Below are 20,117 nucleotides of genomic sequence, written 5' to 3'. Positions count from 1 at the left end.
TAAAGAGAATCATAAAATGTGCTTTTTTGTGTCTGACTGGCTTCATTCATTTAGCATAAAGTTTAGCATAAAGAGGTATCAAAGAAATCTCTGTACCCACTTCTTAATTTTGTTGTGAACCCAAAACTGCTCCAAAAATAGTCTTAGAAAAAACCACAACAGAGTGGCCAGCGTGGAGAGAGAGGCTAGAGGAGTTTGATCTCTGTAGAAATGTGACAGTATCTTGTAAAATTAAAACTATGTATTTCCTTTTCCCCCGCAGTTCCCTTTCTAGGACTTTATCCTGAAAATATATTTGCTTGTTCATTTTGTGTGCTAAATCATGTATGCATATGATTATTCATTACATTATTCATAGCAACACAAAAATGGAAACTTTGGTGTCCAACCTCAGAAAACCAGTTAACTAAATTATGTTACGTTCTTACAGTTAAAAACTGTGTACCTGTAAAAAGTGAGAGGCAAGGTATGTGCTGATTAAACACTCCACCGTGATATGTTAGGCTAGAAACAAAACACAACACAAGGTGAAGAACAGCGTCCACAGTATGCCTTCATTACTGTTGCCAGATTCGGGGGGTGGGGATGGAAAAGATCCATTAGGATTTACTTGCATAAGCGTAGGATAGTGGGAAGAATATGAAGCTGGTAATAATGACTGTACCTGGACGAGAACTCGGGGGCAGGTAAAAGAAATTTACTTCTCACACTATACCCTCTTTATCTTTTCAGGTGTGTCTTCTATCTGTAGATTTCTGGTTTTGTAGCCTGAGCAGCCACAGATCATACCATTGGATTTGAAAACTATGAAACCTCTGTGTGTTTTCCTTCCACGTTTGTGTCTGCTACCTGTTGCTCTGCCTAGTCTCTTTGACCTTGATGCCTTGAGAAGCTGGCACTGACTCTAGCCTTACCCTAAAACAGTCCCCTACCCCCCAAAACATATTGACGTTTGTCCTCTTGGTTTCTGTGACTGACGGTGTTTCTGTTTCCACCTCTAGCTTTGGCAGCATGTAAGCAACTTCTTGCCAAGAACTCGGGTCACCGCTGAGAAAGGGGACCTTAGGGAGAAGAATATCCAGAGGAAACCAATGCCAGGAGCGTCTGGAATTACACTCGCCGCAGGCAGTATGAAACATTCTGTGCCAGCATCTGTGTCCTCCTGGCAAAGACTGTAGCTCTCCAGGTAGGAGGGTCCTGGAGGCAGCGTGCACCAGGAAGCCTCTCAGGAGGAAGAATGGGGCCAGATATGAACTCTCCACAATGAACACAATTTTCAGCTTATGAAGGAATTTTAAGTAAAACAATTATTTAATTTCCACATATTCAAGTTCAGTAGCCTTCTGTGTGAAGTGCCAGCAGTCACACACACCCCTCCCCCAACCACAGGAGTTAATCAGGATTTTTCTGGAATCCAGTTGCACTCTTCTTGGTACTTCTGGCAATGACAGATCTTCAAGACAGATTTATCTGCTAAATGCTCTTGGGCAAGAAAATAAAGTAAAACTTCTGGAAGCTGTGTAAGGGTGGCAGAGCAGAGATCCCTCCCTCACTGCTCAGTCACAGAAAAGCAGCCCAGACTCGAATGCTCATAGTGAAGATTGATCCTGCCTTGCTCACCTCCAAAGCCTGTCTGCTCCAAGAGATCTGGTGTTTTCAGGCTGCCTGCTGTGTGTGGCTCTCTCTGTTATGCTCCTCACAAGCGTTGAATGATGTGAACTTCGGAATGGAGTCTGCTTGCTGCTGGGGATTCGCTTCCTTCCCCAGGCTGGTACTGTCTTGAGAGGGCCGCCTGAGAGCTGTGCTTTTTTCTGGGGAGGAGGCGTCATTGGCCTGGTTTGGATCCTCCACCATGTTCCTGCTGCTGCCTTTCAATAGCCTGATTGTCAACCTCCTGGGCATCTCCCTGACTGTCCTCTTCACCCTCCTCCTCGTTTTCATCATAGTCCCCGCTATTTTTGGAGTCTCCTTTGGTATTCGAAAGCTCTACATGAAAACTTTGTTAAAAATTTTTGCGGTGAGTTGTGGTGTTTACAAATGGTTGCTTCAGAGAGGCAGAAAAGAGTTGTTGTTCTTTGGTTGATTATTACCTTGGATATGGGGAAGTTGGGAGAATGGGAAGTGACATTCGGAGTAAAAAGAATCACTAAATGTACTTGTGAAAGCCTTCAGCAGTCTTTCTTTTGAGCTGAGGTACTTGTATGCTTGATTCACCTCAGCAAAGGAACGTCTTCATGGCTCCATATTTTCTGTCTTTATTTCAAAGAGAGGGGCTTAAAATCGTTTATTTTAATTAATCAGGAAGTCTAATTTTCTTAAATTTCAGTCCAAGGAAATCTTCATTAGAGCTCAGGGTTCCTGTGCACTGTATACCTTACTGCCCGTGTCCAAAAACATACAGTGGTATGGAATGAGTAGAACAGCTGATAAACTTTCAGGAGACAGCAGTGAGTGATGTCTAGCTTTTATTCAAGTTTATAAGCAAGTGATTAATTCATGGACTTAGAGAAATTCTTGTTTTTTAAAAAATATTTATTTTTAGAGGCGGGAAGGGGGGAGAAAAAGAGGGAGAGAAACATTGAGGTGAGAAAGAAGCATTGATGGATTGCCCCCAACTGGGGACCTGGCCAGCAACCCAGGCATGTACCTGACTGGGAATTGAATTGGTGGCCTTTGGGTTCACAGGCCAGTGCTCAGTCCACTGAGCCACACAAGTCAGAGTGGAAATCCTCATTTTTTAAACCATAGAAACAGGAGTTATCGACCTAGTGTTCTGTAGTAGCTAAAATTTTTTAACTTGGATCTCTTTGGATGGGGCACAGGCCTGGAATCCATATATATGCCCTACTCCATTTTGAAAATATCCCCCCCAAATTAATATTTTAAAGTTCAAAGCCCGGTAGATCCTTCTTACTGTGACTATAGTTTTAAATGTACATTCTTGTGACTTTTAGGGTAGATTATAATTAGCAGTGGAAACTTCATTAAATATATATTGTTGGGCCAATCTACAGGACAGGTAATCTTAAGCCATCAGAGACTCTGCTGACCACACCTTGAAAATCACTGGTTTGGGGCGCAGTGGTTTAGAAGTGATAATGGAATTAATGTGTATGTGTATGTACTCATTTTGACCTCAAGACTTAGAATTTCAGCAACTAGATTTGCACCTGTTACTTCCTAGGGGTGTGTATCAGGCATTCAACAGGCCCTGTGACTCCTGTCCTATGGAGCATTATGGATAATTACTTCTTGGTGATAAGCTAGAGTAAGGGGTAGGCGAGGAAGAACTGATGCTACCAGCAGAGGCACTGGGTGGCTTGTCTCTTCTCACCTCCTAATAAAGGGTTACTGCTCTGAGTAGATCTTAATGGGCAGTAAGAACTGAATGCTATTTTTTATCAGTACTACTATTAGATATAAGTTAGATTTGGCCAAGCTGGTTTTAGAACTTGGAAAGCACACATCTGTATAGCCATGTATACATCTAAAATAAACCTATATTTGTGGATGTTTTTTAATAGAAGACAGATCTTTATTTTGCCTTTTTTAAAGCCTCTTCATCCCCTCCCAAATTGGGTTGACATGTAATTTTGCAGCTGAAAGAAAGCTCAGAAATGATCTTAGCTCTGTGGCTCTCTCTTCCCCGACTACACAGTTGGAGTCACCTGAGAAAGCATTTTAAAAGTGCTTGTTTAGGAGCACTAGCTTCTCCTCGGAGATTCTGATTTAACTGATCTGGATTGGCACTTTTAGAAACTCCTCAAGTGATTCCTGTGTCCACCATCAAAAGATGGAGTCTGATTGATTCCAGGTCCTCTTAAATGGGGACCTGCCTTATGACTTGTTTCTCACAAATAGAATGTGGTGTATGTGATGCTGTGTGACGTGCGAGATTAGGTTTAGAAAGACAGTACAACTGCCATCTGACTCCTGGGATGCTTGTCCCCGGAACCCAGATGCCACGTTGCGAGGAAGCGCAGGCCTCCTGTGGGTGTCCAGCTCGCGGCCCCAGGGAGGCTCTGACAGCCGGCACCGACACCACGTGCAGGGATGCGCACGCCTTGAGCCACCCAGCTGGTGCCAGCTCTGCAATTTGCAGAATCCTGAGCAAAACAAATGATGGTAGTGTTTTAAGCTACTGAGTTATAGGGTGGCTTGTTAAATGGTGATAGAAAACCAGACAATATAATATTAAAGAATTTTAAACATTCTTCAGTTTATGTCCTTAAGTTTACAACACCTTAAAATTTTTTGGTATTACCTTTCAGTCTTCAACAAAACACATTCATATTTTCTGGTTGTGTTAATAGCATGCACATATAACTTTGCGTCTGTGTTTTCTTTTTATCAGCCATTCTTGCATTGTACTAGATAATCTTCATAAAGACTTTTAAAACTGGATAGCTGATAGTCCATATCCCAGTGCTTTTGGTAGATATACCTAGTTTCCCATGATTAGTTCCTTCTTCTGTGCAAAAGAACCTGGATATAATACCTGCCAAGGAGGGACTGTACAGGGACTGTGGGCGGGCCAGTGTCTTTTCTGTTCCCTCTGCTAGAAGAAGACTTAACTCCGTGCAGGTCCTGTTAATGCTGAGTCATGGAGAATCTGTGCAGAGGGCAGTGTGTTATTTAAAGGGTTTTAGTTTTCATAATGTTTGTGCTTCAGATTTACCCCCAAGACAGTGGTTGTGGTATTATTTGGGGTAGAATTCCTAGGAGTGGACTTGACCGACTTGAGAATGATTTTGGAGGCAGAAAGAAGAAAGGCTGGTTCTAAAGGACAAAGGTGAAAATAAATGGCCTGTGAGTTTTCTTGCCTGATGTGAAAAGAGTTGATCAGGTCAGGTAGAGAGAATGGGAGAGCTGTAATCTGACTGGCATTAAACTCCAAAGCAGAACTGGTGGGTGGAGCGTCCCTGACTCCGTGAGGAAACCCAGGAGTCTGTGCAGGTGGTGGCAGTGTGGTGGGAGGGAGGGACATGTGTTTTGAGTCAGGTCCCTGAGCTTTAAATCCAGGGCTTTTCCTGCCAGCTCCAAAACTCACGCTGAGTCATCAGACTTTCTAGTCTGCTTCCTCATCTAGAGGGTGGGATTGCTAATAGTAACATCATATGATTATAAGTGAAAGAGGTCATTTTAATCAGACATGTCCTTCCTGCTCTCATGAGAAGGATGATTTTAACATACCTTTGAGTAGCTTACGGGATGAAATCAAGATGAGAAGGTGATTGGAAGTAGTTTTAGGTTTTATCATTTGGGGGTTCCTCTTTTCATATGGACCTTGTGTTGGTTAGTTAAATGTAACCCTTATTGACTGCCTATTAAGTGCAAGGCATTTTATCTGCTGGAATGCAAACATGGGTAGGTTCTTGCTACTACCCCTCAAGATATTTATAGTCTAGTTGGAACGACAGATACATGTTTCCATAACTGATTCATGATGTGGTGCTGGTTAAAATAGACAAAGATTATTTCCGACTGCAGGAATTGGGCAGATACCATTTCATGTAAGAATTGGCATTTGAACTGGATCTTAAAAAGCAGAAATCACTCTAGAAATGCAGATGAGAAAATACAGTCTTGTTTAGAGGTAGTAGTACATAGTTGTGTAGAGCAAAAACACTGGGTGCATGGAGGGAATGAGGTAGGCTATAAAGCCAAATATTTCCTTAGGCTTTGGGAAGCCATTGAACGTTTTTGAGCAAAGAAGTGACATGGTCAGACTGGCAGTGTATGTTCGGACTGATGGGAGGAGGAAGCAAATTACAGTTCTCTTTGGAGCTGTTGCATTAGTAGTGTAGGCGAGAGAAGCAGCCACTGAAAGAAGGTAGAGGCAGGACAGGCGAGGCTGTAAAGACAGACAGCCACTGTAAAGGGCTGTCAGCTCAGGGGGAGATTGATAGGAGTTGTTGACAGATGGGAAGTCCGAAAGTTTGGATGGCAGCGTGAGAGTGATCCCAGCACCAGAGGAGGACGGCCAAAGGGAGGGGTGCGCACTGTGGGTCAGGAGAAGGTACGTTGCCTTTAAATCTCAACCTGCTGGGTGGTGAGGGCTGGTTGGACTTGGTGTGGAGATGGTCAGCCAGTGACTAGAATGTGAGGTTGGCTCTTTAGTAAAGTCAGGATTTATGGATTTGGCAGTAACTAGTTAGAGATTATAGCTGAAGCAGGGAGAGAAAAGAGAGTTGTTAACAGATGCAGCTTTTGCCTGGGTCATAGAAGAGTATGGTTGATGGGAACTGGAGTTTTTTTTAAGGGCCTGGTTCTTGGGGTATATATATCTAGTTAGTTCATGGGAAAATGCAATGGGAGTCAATTGCAAAGACGTTTGTGCTGAGATTAGTGCTGCTCTGACTGTTAGACCTTAATCACATGGTTAGTTCTCTGTCTGGTAGAAGCTGAAAAGGGAATAATTTTGTAATCATACTGACAGTGTAGTAGATGGCATCTCACAGGGTATGTGAGAGGAGGGTTGTAGGGGAATGGACACTGAATTTAGGATTCTCAGTTTTATTCTGGATGTTGGAGCACTGTACTTAGAGGGACAGCACAGAGAACCAGTCGTGCAGTTGTCAGACGTTGCAGATGTGCGGCACCCCATCACTCAGTCCCCAGACCAGGGTAAAGCGACCCAGCCACGCCTCGCAGGCCGTTCCGGGCCCACAGCCAGGGTCCTCCAACCTGCCCTCTTTTCACCTACTCTTATGACTGGACAGTCCTTTCCTAGACATGGAAGCATTTTGTAATGTACCTGAAATTCAAAAGGTAAAGCTAGAAGTACAAAGCCCGAGGGCAGGGGAACGTTTGTGACAGAGCTAGGAACCGTAGAATCTTATTTAAGCAGTACCTTTTCAGTGAAAACAAAAAACCACAGCCATCGGAAATTTTGCAAAGGGAAGCTGCGCTCACAGACAATAAATTCTGATGGCATATGTTACCTTCCTGTTGGGTCCTAATCTAAGCATCAGGATTGTCAGTACAGAAGCAGTTCTGATTGTGTGCTGTTTTTTGATTCTGACTACGCTTGTAATACTAATGCTGAGTCTTGGCCAAGATGGAAAAGCCCCGAACTCTGGTTGAGCGACCTGTCTGTATGCCAGGCTTCTTGTGAGCTCTCTAGCCCCTTATTCAGCCCTTTCCTAGATAAATTCCCAGATGAAGTTCATCTTCCTCCATTGTAGGAGTTATATTTACATTTTCTTTTAGAGAAGATCATCCATGCAGAGCCAGAAGACATCAGTGGCTTAATATCTGACATACAGAAAATGGGTATACATGCGTTTTCTTGCCATAGACCTTTCTTTGATTGGGTGACTCCGTAAGCCTTCTGGGTTTTTTTGGGTTTTTTTTGTTTTTTAGACAGTGGAGTTTGGAGAAGTTTCCAGATGAGGTCAGATTACTGGTTAAACTTGTGTCCTGCTTTTGGCTCTGCTAGACCATGCAGAGCAGCCTTGCTGATACTTCAGGCTCTGCCAGAAAAGTTCACACCAAGTGCTTTGGGCCATATGGATTTTGCTACGTCATGAATGATAGGGTTCTTTCCCACCTTGCATGATGAAACAGAAGTTTGCAAAGACACCTTTTAAGATACCTGTCCTATTTCTGTGATCACCATGGATACAACTTTCTGTTCGGTGATAACATATTTCAGTATGTAGTAAATGAGGGGATGCATTCACCTCTCATCTACTGGTGGGAGGGGCCCAGCCTCTGACACTCTCTCTCTAATTAAGAGGATTTTAATGAAGGAAGGGAGGCTCTAGAGCTTCTCTTTTTCCTTAAAGCTTTTATTTATTTTTGAAGAGAGGATAAGGGAGGAAGAAGGAGAAGGTTTCATTGGTTGCCTCTTGCACACGCCCAGCTGGAGACTGAACCCACAACCCAGCCATGTCCTGACCAGGAATCAGACTGGTGGCCTTTCAGTTCACAGGCCGACACTCAACCCACTGAGCCGCACCAGCCAGGGCGACAGTTAGGGTTTTTCACAGTTGCCCAAGTTCTGTCACACAAAATTTCATATGATTCTAAGTGACCTCGTGATGTAGGACGTTAACACATTATCATTTTACTTCGTAGGTAGAAAAGAGTGACATTCAGAGTGTTGGAATGGTTACTTAAGGGACAAGAGTGTCAGACTTGGGATTTGAACCTAGACTTTTAAAAATCTCGCAAATAGTGCTCTTTTTTCCCCTAACACTTTTTTTTTCTTAACGCTGAGCCACTTAGCCCTTTCTATATCAACTAGAGTTCTCCTGTTAAAAAGTTACTCAGAGGTCATTGGACAGTCCATATATATGTGTGTGTGTATATATATATATAATTTAAATCCTTCATCTACTAAAAGCTGTCTCTTTCCTGGACTAATTTGGGAGGAAGTCAGCATCAGGGAGCAGGTAGTAGCTGAAAGGAAGCTGGATTGTACTGTTTATGGGTTGCTGCTGTGTGGCAGTAACTGTGCATGAGGTCCGCATAATGTGAGCTAGGCAGTTCCTTAAGGAACAGGAGACAGGTAGTGAGAAGCTAGAAACCTGTCTGCACTCCTTAGTTTCCAGCTGATGACCGTAGGCAACTTAACTCTTGGTCTTAGTTATCAAGGAGGGGGACTGATCTAGGAGGAGCTTTAAGTTCCATTTAGCATGGGTGTGTACTTGGCTACAGTCTGACCTCAGGTGACAGGGCTTGAGGCTTTCACAGGATGGAAATGGAGGTATTCATTCTTAATTCTTATTCCACTGCAGTGGGCGACCTTGAGAATGGAGAGAGGAGCCAAAGAGAAGAACCACCAACTCTACAAGCCCTATACCAATGGTAAGCCTGGGTCTCGATCCTTATCTTAAAAGGTTCATTTGAAATATGTTTCTGAATGCTTTTAATTCCACACAGACTCTTCTCTATATAAAAGGTGGGCTGTGTTCTCTGCATATGTTCAACATGTTTTCTTCCAGATTGACAGGGTGTTCTCTTTTGCAGGAATTATTGCAAAAGATCCCACTTCGCTAGAAGAAGAGATCAAAGAAATTCGTCGAAGTGGCAGCAGTAAGGCTCTGGATAATACTCCAGAGTTCGAGCTCTCTGACATTTTCTACTTTTGCCGGAAAGGAATGGAAACCATTATGGATGATGAGGTGACAAAGAGGTTCTCGGCAGAGGAATTGGAGTCATGGAACCTGCTGAGCAGGACCAATTACAACTTCCAGTACATCAGCCTCCGGCTCACTGTCTTGTGGGGCTTAGGAGTGCTGATTCGGTATTGCTTCCTGCTGCCTCTCAGGTGAGGGCAGGGCCTGAGGGGACAACGGGCTTGAGCTGCTGCCGCCTGAACCCCTTGCATGATGTGCCTACCTGTGTCTCCTTGCTGTGTTTTCCCATTTTAGGAGGGAGAGTACGATTCTTTCATCAACCAGTCCCTCTGACCCTTGGAAGGGCACACTGGTGGTTGTCCTGTAAAGGCCCTGGCTTCTCTGTGGATGAGACCGAGATAGTCAGGTTTCCGAAGACAAATTGCTTGTCTAGATGGACTAAACACCGGAGCAGGAGACATGTTGTACTTTCCAGCCACTCCTCCCTGGGCAGGGCTAACTCTCTCCTACTCTAGGACAGAGGCAGTATTGATCTCTTGGTCTTGCTGTACCTCACTGTACCAGTTGCTCTCTCAGTATGCCTTGCCAGATGTTGGTACCTTCAGGCTCTATTTCCAGTTGCTTCACAGAGAAGCTCTGCTTCCTCCAGGGTTTAAAGCCAAGGGGCAGGTAGGACAGCAGGTGCCTGAGGGCAGGACAGCCAAGCAGCATTAGGATTTTCCATCCTGGCTGCCTGATGCCTGAGGAGATAGTGTCAGCTGAAAGCCAGATCCATAGTGGCTGTTAGTTTGGAATCAAAATGATCTCTGGTTCTGATAGGCCTGCATGCATTTCTAGCTAGAATTCTAGGTTCTAGGTGAGCAGGTCTTTGGGTGGTTTCATGATGCCCATTTTTCTTTTCACACAGTCAGTTCTGTACCTAGTGCAAGGATTGTTTGCTGTGTTTTAACTTGTCTTCTTATTACAGGATCGCTCTCGCTTTCACAGGGATCAGCCTTCTGGTGGTGGGCACAACCATGGTGGGATACTTGCCCAACGGGAGGTGAGTAGCGTGGGGGTGGCCGTGTCTGAAGGGCTCTGCAGTGGTGGCTCTGATACCAAGGGCCGGGCTACTTCTCGGGGTGCAGCCAACCACAGAATCTTAACCCAGTGATAAATTAACCCAATGATTACAGTGGCATCGGCACAAAAGTCTTTCACTTTTTTACCAGTCTTGATCTATGACTGTTCATTTTGGCCTCCAACCCTCACACTCTTCCCGTTTTAAAGACAGAAGGGAGAAAGCACAAAACTCTACAGTCCAATGTTAGCAGATTTTACAGCATGTTGTTTTGTTCAGTGTTGAGCATTCTTCTGTGTTGGTAAATTGGTAAGAGAATAAGAAATGTAGGTAGGGCTTCTTTGTTCCATGAAGGAGAAATCTCCTTCTGGGAAATTCTGGAGCAGGCCAACAGCTTTTCCACCCAGGCTGGTTAGGAGATTGGTCTCTGGCCTTCACCTTGCCTCTGGGTGTAGACTTGAAGGGGAAGGAATCTAGGAGACTCAGCTGTGCAGGAGATTCCAAAGCTGTGAAGTTTAAACCCATTCAGTTATGTGAATGTAAGCAGCTCTCATTGCTTTGTTTCCTCATGTGGGCATGAACATGCTAATTCCAGGGTTTTACCATGTACACTAATATTTATGAAAATACTTTGCAGGCATAAAGGACTGTAGGCTGTGATTGTTAAATTGTTGGAGTCAGCAACTTTTCCTTTCTTCCTACATGTAAAATAAAACCAAAAATCTTTGTCCTGTCATTGCAGCTTTAAGGAGTTCATGAGTAAACATGTCCATTTAATGTGTTACCGGATCTGTGTGCGCGCCCTGACGGCCATCATTACCTACCACGACAGGTGAGGCCACTTGGTACGACACAGAGGGAAGTGGCGCAGGCAAAACACGACCCAGCTACAACTGGCCAGCCAGGCTTGGAGCTTTCAGTTAGAGTCGATGAAGCTGAGGTGAGGGATGAGTTCAGACCACTTGTGTCAACACGAATTTTTGTTGCTTTGCGTACATCCTAAACAGGAAAAACAGGCCTAGAAACGGTGGCATCTGTGTGGCCAATCATACCTCTCCCATTGACGTCATCATTTTGGCCAGTGATGGCTATTATGCCATGGTAAGACTTCTTTCTGTTGCTTTCTTGGGGCAAGACTTCTTACTTTAGAGACTGGTCAGGGTTGGAGGCTTCTGGGTCCTTCGCTGAGCTCTGCCTTAAGGGTTTAAACAAATAAACATATTTGCATGTGCGGTCCCTAACCTAGAGTTTTGCCTTTGAGAGCTCCGTATGACTTTAATAGCAAATATTCTGAGCAGAATGAGAGCTCCGTATGACTTTAATAGCAAATATTCTGAGCAGAATGACCGAAAGTATGGTTGGAGATTAGACTTTGGATATTTAGGCGACATGGAAAGGGGTGAAGATAAGGAGGGAAGATTTGAAAGGATTGGGTTCAAGGGTTTTGGAGAATCCACCCAGGGCGGGGCAGCGGGGAGGACATTTTTACACACAGTGCTGCTCAGCTTCATTATTTTATTTTAGGATTTTCAGCCATGTTTTTAATTGTACATCTCTAGTATCACCAATTAAAAAGATAAATTTAAGATTCATGGTTTCTTAATAGTGAGAAACCTGTGGTTAGCAATAGTGTGAGAGGTTGGGGTGCTTATCTTATGGGAGCTGGGCCTTTCTCCGCAGTGTGGGGGTTTGTGTGAGGGTGCCTTCACTACCAGTTACTCTTTGTCTGAGATTAGGTGGGTCAAGCGCACGGGGGACTCATGGGCGTGATTCAGAGAGCCATGGTGAAGGCCTGCCCTCACGTCTGGTTTGAGCGCTCTGAGGTGAAAGATCGCCACCTGGTGGCTAAAAGGTAAATCAACACAATGCTATTCTGTTTGACCAGTTACGGGAAAAGCATGCATTTTAGAGGTAATTTTCCCTCCACGGTGAAATTATAGTGTTTCGTACACTGAGCCTATACTGCTTTCATAATAAAGATATTTTTTCTAAAACATGGAATATGAAAGGTATAGAAACACTAATATTATTTAGCAAGTCACTGTTTCCAAACCTTTATTTCTTGTACCCATTGTAACAAACAACATGTATACTTTTAATGCTATTTGAAATCTCAGAATCAATTTATATCACAGATACAAACAAACCGGGCAGTGTAACAAAGTGCTGCTCTGCTTTCAAACCTGAAAAAAGGGATAAATCATGCAAGTAATGGCGTAAGCTTTGCAGTATTATTATTATTGAGAGGAATCCAGATCCAACTGAGGCCGTCTTCCTTAGGAAGAAAGGCACCTGCCATCACAGTCCCTTTGCTGCATCTCAGGGACAGAGTGTGAAGCGGGTCAACTTTATACTCAGCCCAACAAGGCTGTTAGGAAGTTTGGTGTCAGGTGTTTATTAGGGGTGCTGTCTCTGCAAGGCCCTGGGGCCGGCGTGTCCTGTGGATGGTTCCAGGTCTGAGCAATGTCTCCTGTCCATGAACACTTTACTCATTGGGTAACTGAATTAACTAGTAGTCAGCCGATTTTCCCTGTCCTTTTAAGTTTTATCTTTGTGAGATTTAGATTCTGGGGTTATAAAATACAGAGTCATATGTGTTCGCCTGTTTTATGCAGCGTCTAATGTCACATCTATGTAGGTCATTTATAAATGCATTTGGTGCTAATGGACATAACACTGTCTGACCCTTGTTTTATTTTTCTCTTCTGAAGACTGAGTGAGCACGTGCAGGATAAGAGCAAGCTGCCTATCCTCATCTTCCCAGAGGGTAAGAAGGCGTCGGTCACCACAGAGCTTCTGTGGGGGAGGCCGTGCGGGACGGGGGCTCTGGTGTGGCCTCGGCCCAGTTCCTCAGCCTTTGTTGGGGTTGTGTTTTCACTGGATGATGTCAGGTCCCTTTAGATTGGTCGTGGGACTGAAACTCATGGAAGTTTAGAATTTGGACTGAGTGCCATAGCGTGAACTTCCTCAACACAGGAGTCCCTTTCCTGGTGTTGTCGGGAGGCCCTTCCAGCTCCTCGTGGAGTCCCTGCCGAAGCCTGCGCAGTCTGCCGAGTGTCTCCGGCCGTTTGTCTAGGCCGGCGCATGTTCATCGGGAATGCGGGCCTATAATAAGAGAAAAGGAAGAAGTAAATGAATATTTTGCTTATATAAGTGTTTGTTCGTAAGCTAGGGAGATGACAGATTTATCCTGTTTGAAGAATCGTTAGAATTATTATTATATTCAGTCCTTAAACTCCTAGTCTCTGGGGTAAAGGATTAAAAGAAATAGCATTTTATTCTCTCCCGCATTTTAGGAACCTGCATCAATAATACATCGGTGATGATGTTCAAAAAGGGAAGTTTTGAAATTGGAGCCACGGTTTACCCAGTTGCCATCAAGGTACAGGACCTCTGAGGGTACATTGGTCATTGTGGCCACTGCCACGAACCGGATGCAGCAGGAGAGGGTGGAGGAAGGAGCTGGTGTCACCATCAGCGGGTGGATCCTCTCCAGCAGAGCAGCCTCGGGCTGGGCTGGGCTGGGTTGAGTGCTTAGGAGAATATGACATTGTTCACAACCTGTTAGGAAGAACTGGGAGTATTGGAACGTGGAACAGCCAGATTCCAACCCACACCTTCCTACCCCCACCAGATTCAGGAAGTGGAGAATGCTTCTGAGCTTTGTATATTTCCCCCCACTTATTTCCTATGTCTGCATAAACCTAGAATGTAAGGTGGTCCACCTGGAGAGGTGGCCTGTACAAGGAGTGGCGGGTATGGCTGCCGGGCTGGATTTGTGTATTCGGCGAGTGGGTGCAGATGTGTCCTTGGGACTGAAGGAAGAAACAGCTCCACTGACTTGGGCTGTGGTCTTATCCGTGTGCTGAGGACCCCCTATAACAGTGAAATGGATCTTACGAGCTTGTCTAGTCTATTCCTCCACCTTTTAGGAAATTGCTCTTCTAACTCTTCCAACTCACCTTGAGGTGGATTCAGTTAGCCAGTTAGTTTCCCTTTTTTCTCTCCTTCCTCCATCTCCCCTTCACATTCATCTGTTTTATATAGTATTATTTCTAAAAGTTTGCTGTTACATTATTCTAAAAAGCACAGGCTATGGTCAGTATGTAAAGTATTTAGGTTGAAATTAGGGTAAAACAGTGAGTAAATTTGAGCTGTGCTTAGAATTTAGTCAGCACATTTATGCAAGGGTCTATTTGTTACCTGCAGAGCAGTCTGTAGAAATGTTTTGTATTTTCATTTTGCCAGCACAGCCAGTGCAGCGGGAGGGGGGGGGGCTGGGCTCCTCTTGGTTGAGCGGAGGCTTACCAGGCCCTCCCCTTCTACCAGGTGGGCAGAGCACCGGGGCAGGGATGGCCAGCAAATAGCGGACGCAGGCTAACTAAATGGTGGGTCAGGGCTGCTTGAGAGATTTGTGGGGGATGCTCTGATACTGTGTCTAGGAACAGCGAGAAAGAAGACAGTCTGAGCTGTGTCACTGTGGGTGCAGGAATGGGGACTGGTGTTTCTGCCACGTGCACACCACCCTGCATTTTAACATGCTGAGAGTCCAGTGCTTCCCCGTATGTGTTTATTGGAAACAAACTACTGAGAGAGGCCCTCTTGCTCACTCCACAACATTGACTCTCGGATCTTAGCTACGTCAGCATCCCCTGGATGGGTCGTGAAAATGCGAGTGCCTGGGCTTGCGTTTCTGACCCGCTCCTGGGTGCCGGTGATGCCGCCGTGGGAGCCACACTGTGCGGGCCCTGCCCTGGAGCAGTGGTCTTCACCAGTTTTGGAACCTAAGCCCTTGGGCGGTTTGACTCCTCTGCACAGGGAAAGGCTTGTAAATGTTACATATAATTTCCTTCCACTCACAAATGAAAGCCCAAGTAAGATTAAGAACTGCTCCACAGATACTTTCTAGTTTTTATGATATTCTTGGTAATGAACCTTGGATAACCTTAGCACTTTCATGAGTCTTACTACATTTCCACCAAAATTGTCATCTGATTTTGAGCAGTTTATTGATGTTCTGGGCTTTTTGCTTTGTTTTCCTGTCCGTAGGGTCTGGTCTGCCCTGCCCAGCATGGAGTACAGAACTAGCCCTAAACAAAGGACTCACACTCTCTGACACATACCACATTTTTAAATCTACATAGTGCTTTACAAAATAGAGCGACACTTTGTTCAAATCATACACAGTAGCTTCTGCTTAAAACCCATTCTTCTTCCTTATTCCTTTCGGTGTTGTAATGTGAGGTTATTATTAAGCCTTCTATAGTTATATCTAAATTTCTTAGTTTCTGTAATTAAATCTGAATGCCTTCGTTTCAGTAGTCAGTTTCTCAGTTAGGCGTAAAGACCCAATTCCTGCTCTGAGAATTAGAAAATTTAGGCTTGGAAAGCCAACAAGGTCACACAGGTCAGACTTCCCGCTGCCTCGAGTGCGAGGGGCACCCACACTGCCTCCGCCTCTGCTCTGCAGCTGCCCCGGGCCAGGGCCCTGGCCATGCCAGTGCCGCTGGCTTCCATGGCACAGCTCTGAAAATTCCGTCACCTTTGACTTTTTTCATCTCTGGTCCTAGCTAGGTTTTGTAATCACACACAGTCAGACCAATGGCTTGTGATGACAGCCTTTCAGACACCTAATAACAGTCTCATGACGCTTTGGCCAGGGCCTCCCAATCCATGCTTACCTGCCACTTAATTTATTCTTCTCTTTCATGAGAATGAGGGTCACAGCTTTGGCCACACACAAAGTGCCATTGAAGTACTGCTCTTGCCTCCATTAGAGTCATTAGTAAACGAAAGTGTCTGATAAGCCTGTTCTGAGCCGGAAGTGCTGTGCTGGCTGTGTCCACTCAGTAATCCACACAGTGTTTGATCAAAGCAAAGCCTCATGCTTAAACAGGTGGTTAGTTTTGTCAGAAGCATAATTACGGAAGCATACTGTAAGCTTTCTGATTGTTTTCTCTTTGGTCTGAGGCGCTAGAAATGATATTTAAAGGTTGGTAGTTAGGTAAGAAAATGTCTTTAGTTGGTGGCGGTACATGTATTTATGAGTGAATAGCATGAAGCAATAGGGTTTATAAGAGGGGAAGGGAATAGATGAGCTAAGTATAGTGAAATGCTGGTAATTGTGGAATCTGGGGAATGGGTTTATGGGAGTGTATTGGCCTATTCTCTGTTTCTGGATGTGCTTGAAAACTTAAATAATAGCATATATGTACCGATAAGTGAGCAAGATAGGAAACAAAGAGGGGGGACACCTGTCTGAGGACGGCCACCCTCCCCGGGGATCTGCAGCGGTATCTTGGGTTGGTCGGGGGAGGTTAATGTTTCCAGAGGCCAGAACGCTCGGGCGTGGGTCACTTTAGAAGTGTTCCCAGAGGGGGCTGGCAGCCTCTTTCTGTTACTGATCCTGCTCCAGGGGGTGCGTTCCTTGTTGGAGCTGCTGACTTCTTACCATCAGCTTTCCACTGTTTTTCAGTATGACCCTCAATTCGGTGATGCCTTCTTTAACAGCAGCAAATACGGGATGGTGACGTACCTGCTGCGAATGATGACCAGCTGGGCCATTGTCTGCAGTGTCTGGTACCTGCCTCCCATGACCAGAGAAGTAGGTACCCCAGCTCGCAGAGGTCTTCCCTTGGCTCTGTTTTACCACAAGCCTGGGTTAAGTGACCTCATTCACTTTCTTACAGACAGACGAAGATGCCGTCCAGTTTGCAAATAGGGTAAAATCCGCCATCGCCAGACAGGGAGGACTTGTGGACCTGCTGTGGTGAGTCAAAGCCAGATCTGATCAGCTGAGTCAAGGAGAATGTGAATTTCTGAAGGAAGTGCTACATTGTTGACCCCAGTTACAGAGAATCCTCCTCTTCCTAGTATAGAGAAGGAAGCTGACCAACCCTGGAGAGTGAGCAGTTTGACCACTCTCTCCTAGTTTCAGCTCAGGAGTGCCTGCTATTAGCTTGATCTTGGGGAAAATGGAGCCCAGGATGCTTAACTAAACCTCTCTGCCAGGGCATCCAAGCTGTCCTTGCCTGTGTAGGTAGGGGAGCCCTGATGCTGGGCTGGAAACCTCACAGGGGTACTGGGCTCTCTGGATCATCTTTAGAAAGACCAGAGTTTCTGTGTTTGCATTTGGAGTACTACCTACTGGAGCAGGAATGGCAAACATTTTCTGTAGAGTTAGTGAACGTTTGAGACACTGTGGACCGTGTGGCATCTCTTGCAGCTGCTTAACTGCCGTGGTAGCATGAAAGCAAATACAGAGCCAGTGCATACACAAGTGAGCACGTGTGTTCCAGGAAAACGTCATTTACAGAGATGGGTGTCGGACGGATTTGGCCTGTGGTCATAGTTTGCAGGCCCTCATGCTAGAGGGAGACAGTTACGCTCCAGTTACAGGAGAGGGGTGGGACAAATGCCAGCTCAGGGACATGGTTCCAGCATCTTATGGTCCCTTAGGGTTAAGCACAACGGTCAGCTCTGGAGGACGTTAGACTGAAGTGGGCGTTGTGGAGAAAGGTGTGGAAATTCACATTTTAAACTGACCTGTGGCTTCTTAGGTCATAGCATGACCCTCAGTCACAATGACACTGTGCTATACTGGTGCTCTCTGTGGTGATCTTATTTCATCCTCAGAGTGAGTCCATGAAGTTTGAACATTTTTACTCCCACTGTTCAGGTGGCAGGCTGAAACTCAGAGGTGAGGTCACTGCTTTTCCAAGTCCCAGAATGAACACTGGGGCCGGATTTTGGACTCAGGTCTGACAGGCTTACGGAACTAGTGTGTCTGTCCACTGCTGCACCTTCCCTCTCCCTGAGGCCGTGACAGCCAGGCTGCTGCTTTGAAAGGTGCCTCCGCTGTGGGTGTGGAAGGCGTAGCAGATGTCGGCCCTTCAGTGGGAGGCCGCCCGGCAGAGGGGCTTCGTCACGGACTTTTCCACCACTGACACCTTCATAACACAGAAGGCGGGGGCATGAAGGATGGAGACCGGGCATGGATTTTCATTCGTCATTGAAGATGGTGGTAATTCGAGGATGTAGGCAGAGTTGAGGTGATGGGTGGGTGGGAGCAAATCCAAGTGTAGAGGATTTATTCAGGGAGATGGAGGGAGGTGCCAGGATTCAAGTAAGAACGTGTATTTCCCCTTGTGCTTATTATTTGCGTGAATTTGGAAGATCCTTGAGTCTGAATTTTACAGATTTTCTTTTAGAGGTCCATTTTACCAATTATTATAAGTCTCAATATTTCTTAAAGCTTGGTTTACTTTTCATAATGCCAGAATACCTCCTTTATCTTTTGTAAGGTGAGGACAAATGTTGAAGAAGAAAGAATTTTAAACTCCTTGGTAGGTCTAAGCAGTCACAGAGGACCTTGAATACGAGCAGTGTATTCCGACCCAGGGCAGGAGTGAGTTTAGAGACAGGAAGGGTGGGTTCCAGGAGCCCAGGCCGGCCCCTGGGCTCATCCTCATGGGAGAGCCAGGCGGGACCTCTGTTTCTGGCAGGGGTTTCTTGGGTTTGAGCTGCAGGGAGCGTCTCGCTGTGATGTGTGGGTAGACGGGAAGCTTTCTTCGCCGTTACACGCAGCCTTTCTCTCACAGGGACGGTGGCCTGAAGAGGGAGAAGGTGAAGGACGCATTCAAGGAGGAGCAGCAGAAGCTGTACAGCAAGATGATTGTTGGGAACCATGAGGACAGGAGCCGGTCCTGAGCCGGTCCTGAGCCTGTGCCTCACGCTGCTGGTGCCACTGTGCCCAAATCCTGCCATGGGGCCAGCCGGAGTCCTCCTTGCCGCCCCCCCACTGCTGCACTCTTCCCAGACTCCGGCCTGCAGGCTGCTCTGGGTCCCAGAACGCCAGCTTCTTCAGAGCTGCCCAGATCCCTGGGCTTGCCGTCGGATGTGGGCGCTTCGGGCTGTTGCTGCCCCGGATGAGATGACTTCTCATTTTTTTTACAATAAGTCCATTGGAGGAATGCCATTAAAGTCAGCTCTCCACCTGTGCACAGACGGGGCTGCGTGCTTGGGAAGAATCGGTCACGGTCCATGCTCAGGCCAATAGGACATTAGTCTGTTACAGATGCCCACGTGCCAGGGACTTGGGCGAGGGCCACCTGCTGGTGAGGAGAAGCACTGCAAGGCAGTGTGGCCCGCCGGCCTGAGCATCGCCCCAGATTTGGAGCTCTGCAGACCCGATACAGAGAAACTTGTCTGCAGGGGCTTTCAGCCAAGTGAAGTTCTGACTTCTCATGCAGTCACCCAAGGGGAGGGCAAGAGGCAGGATGGACCTGTGACTAGTGTGTGGTGGGAACCAAGAGTCATTTCCTGTTCCAACTCTGGTGTTCACCTCAGACTCCCATGTGACTGGCTCTTCATTAACGTGCCTCAGTTTCCCCATCTGTGACCTGGATCAGGAGGGGAAGGCGGCGATACCTACCTACCTCACAGGGTTGTTGTGGGGATCGAAGCGCTACCCTGGTGAAGGACAGCAGAGCTTGGTGTTCTCAGCGCGGGCCCTGCGCAGGACGGGTCCGAGCTTCGCACCCGAGCCAGGGTGGGCTGCTGCCTGGGGCCAGAGTGGCTTTGTGAGTAATAAAGTTGTCTTTGACGGTGAACGACTAGAAGGGTTTTCCCTTCACTCTGTCTCTCCTAGACGTGGCCCAAAGCAACGTGTTTCTTATCAAAGTTACGGAAAATAGCCCTGGGGCTGGAAGGCGTCTGCTTGACTTCTGTTATGAGGAATAGTATTGTTCAGGGGAAGGTAAAGCTCATATCAAATGTTTACTTGGCTACCCAGTACATTTAGAATCCCCAGTGTGGATGGAGATGTGGATTTCTACACGGATGGGGGCCGTGGACAAGAGGTGTGTGGTGGGGACACCTTTGAGGTGGGGGAGAGAGTGCAAGATGGCAGGGCCACCTGAAAGGACAGGACAAACCCACAAGGAAACATCGGGCAAGGCAGGAGCCGAGGC

The 20,117-nt window shown here is 46.2% G+C and overlaps 1 protein-coding gene across 4 annotated transcripts in view; it reads left to right on the top strand.

Annotated features, from left to right (window-relative positions):
• The window catches only part of GPAT4 (glycerol-3-phosphate acyltransferase 4), a 36,466-nt gene extending 16,709 nt beyond the window's left edge, over positions 1-19,757 (top strand). For 2 of the 4 annotated variants that reach the window (XM_053659957.1, XM_053659958.1), the window contains exons 3-14: positions 1,002-2,017; positions 8,745-8,814; positions 8,977-9,277; positions 10,054-10,128; positions 10,889-10,978; positions 11,154-11,247; positions 11,883-11,998; positions 12,858-12,913; positions 13,443-13,528; positions 16,622-16,750; positions 16,836-16,915; positions 18,747-19,757. In XM_053659957.1, coding sequence (XP_053515932.1) covers positions 1,853-2,017; positions 8,745-8,814; positions 8,977-9,277; positions 10,054-10,128; positions 10,889-10,978; positions 11,154-11,247; positions 11,883-11,998; positions 12,858-12,913; positions 13,443-13,528; positions 16,622-16,750; positions 16,836-16,915; positions 18,747-18,855 — 1,371 coding nt within the window. In that variant the 5' untranslated portion in view covers positions 1,002-1,852 and the 3' untranslated portion in view covers positions 18,856-19,757. The remainder of the gene's footprint in view (positions 1-1,001; positions 2,018-8,744; positions 8,815-8,976; positions 9,278-10,053; positions 10,129-10,888; positions 10,979-11,153; positions 11,248-11,882; positions 11,999-12,857; positions 12,914-13,442; positions 13,529-16,621; positions 16,751-16,835; positions 16,916-18,746) is intronic. The other 2 variants (XM_053659959.1, XM_053659960.1) reach the window with 2 other exon arrangements.
• Positions 19,758-20,117: the final 360 nt, after the last annotated feature.

Source organism: Artibeus jamaicensis, unplaced genomic scaffold, assembly GCF_021234435.1.
Source record: "Artibeus jamaicensis isolate MK-2021 breed Jamaican fruit bat unplaced genomic scaffold, CSHL_Jam_final scaffold_833, whole genome shotgun sequence".
Lineage (NCBI taxonomy): Eukaryota > Metazoa > Chordata > Mammalia > Chiroptera > Phyllostomidae > Artibeus > Artibeus jamaicensis.
This window is presented reverse-complemented; position numbering and strand designations above follow the sequence as displayed.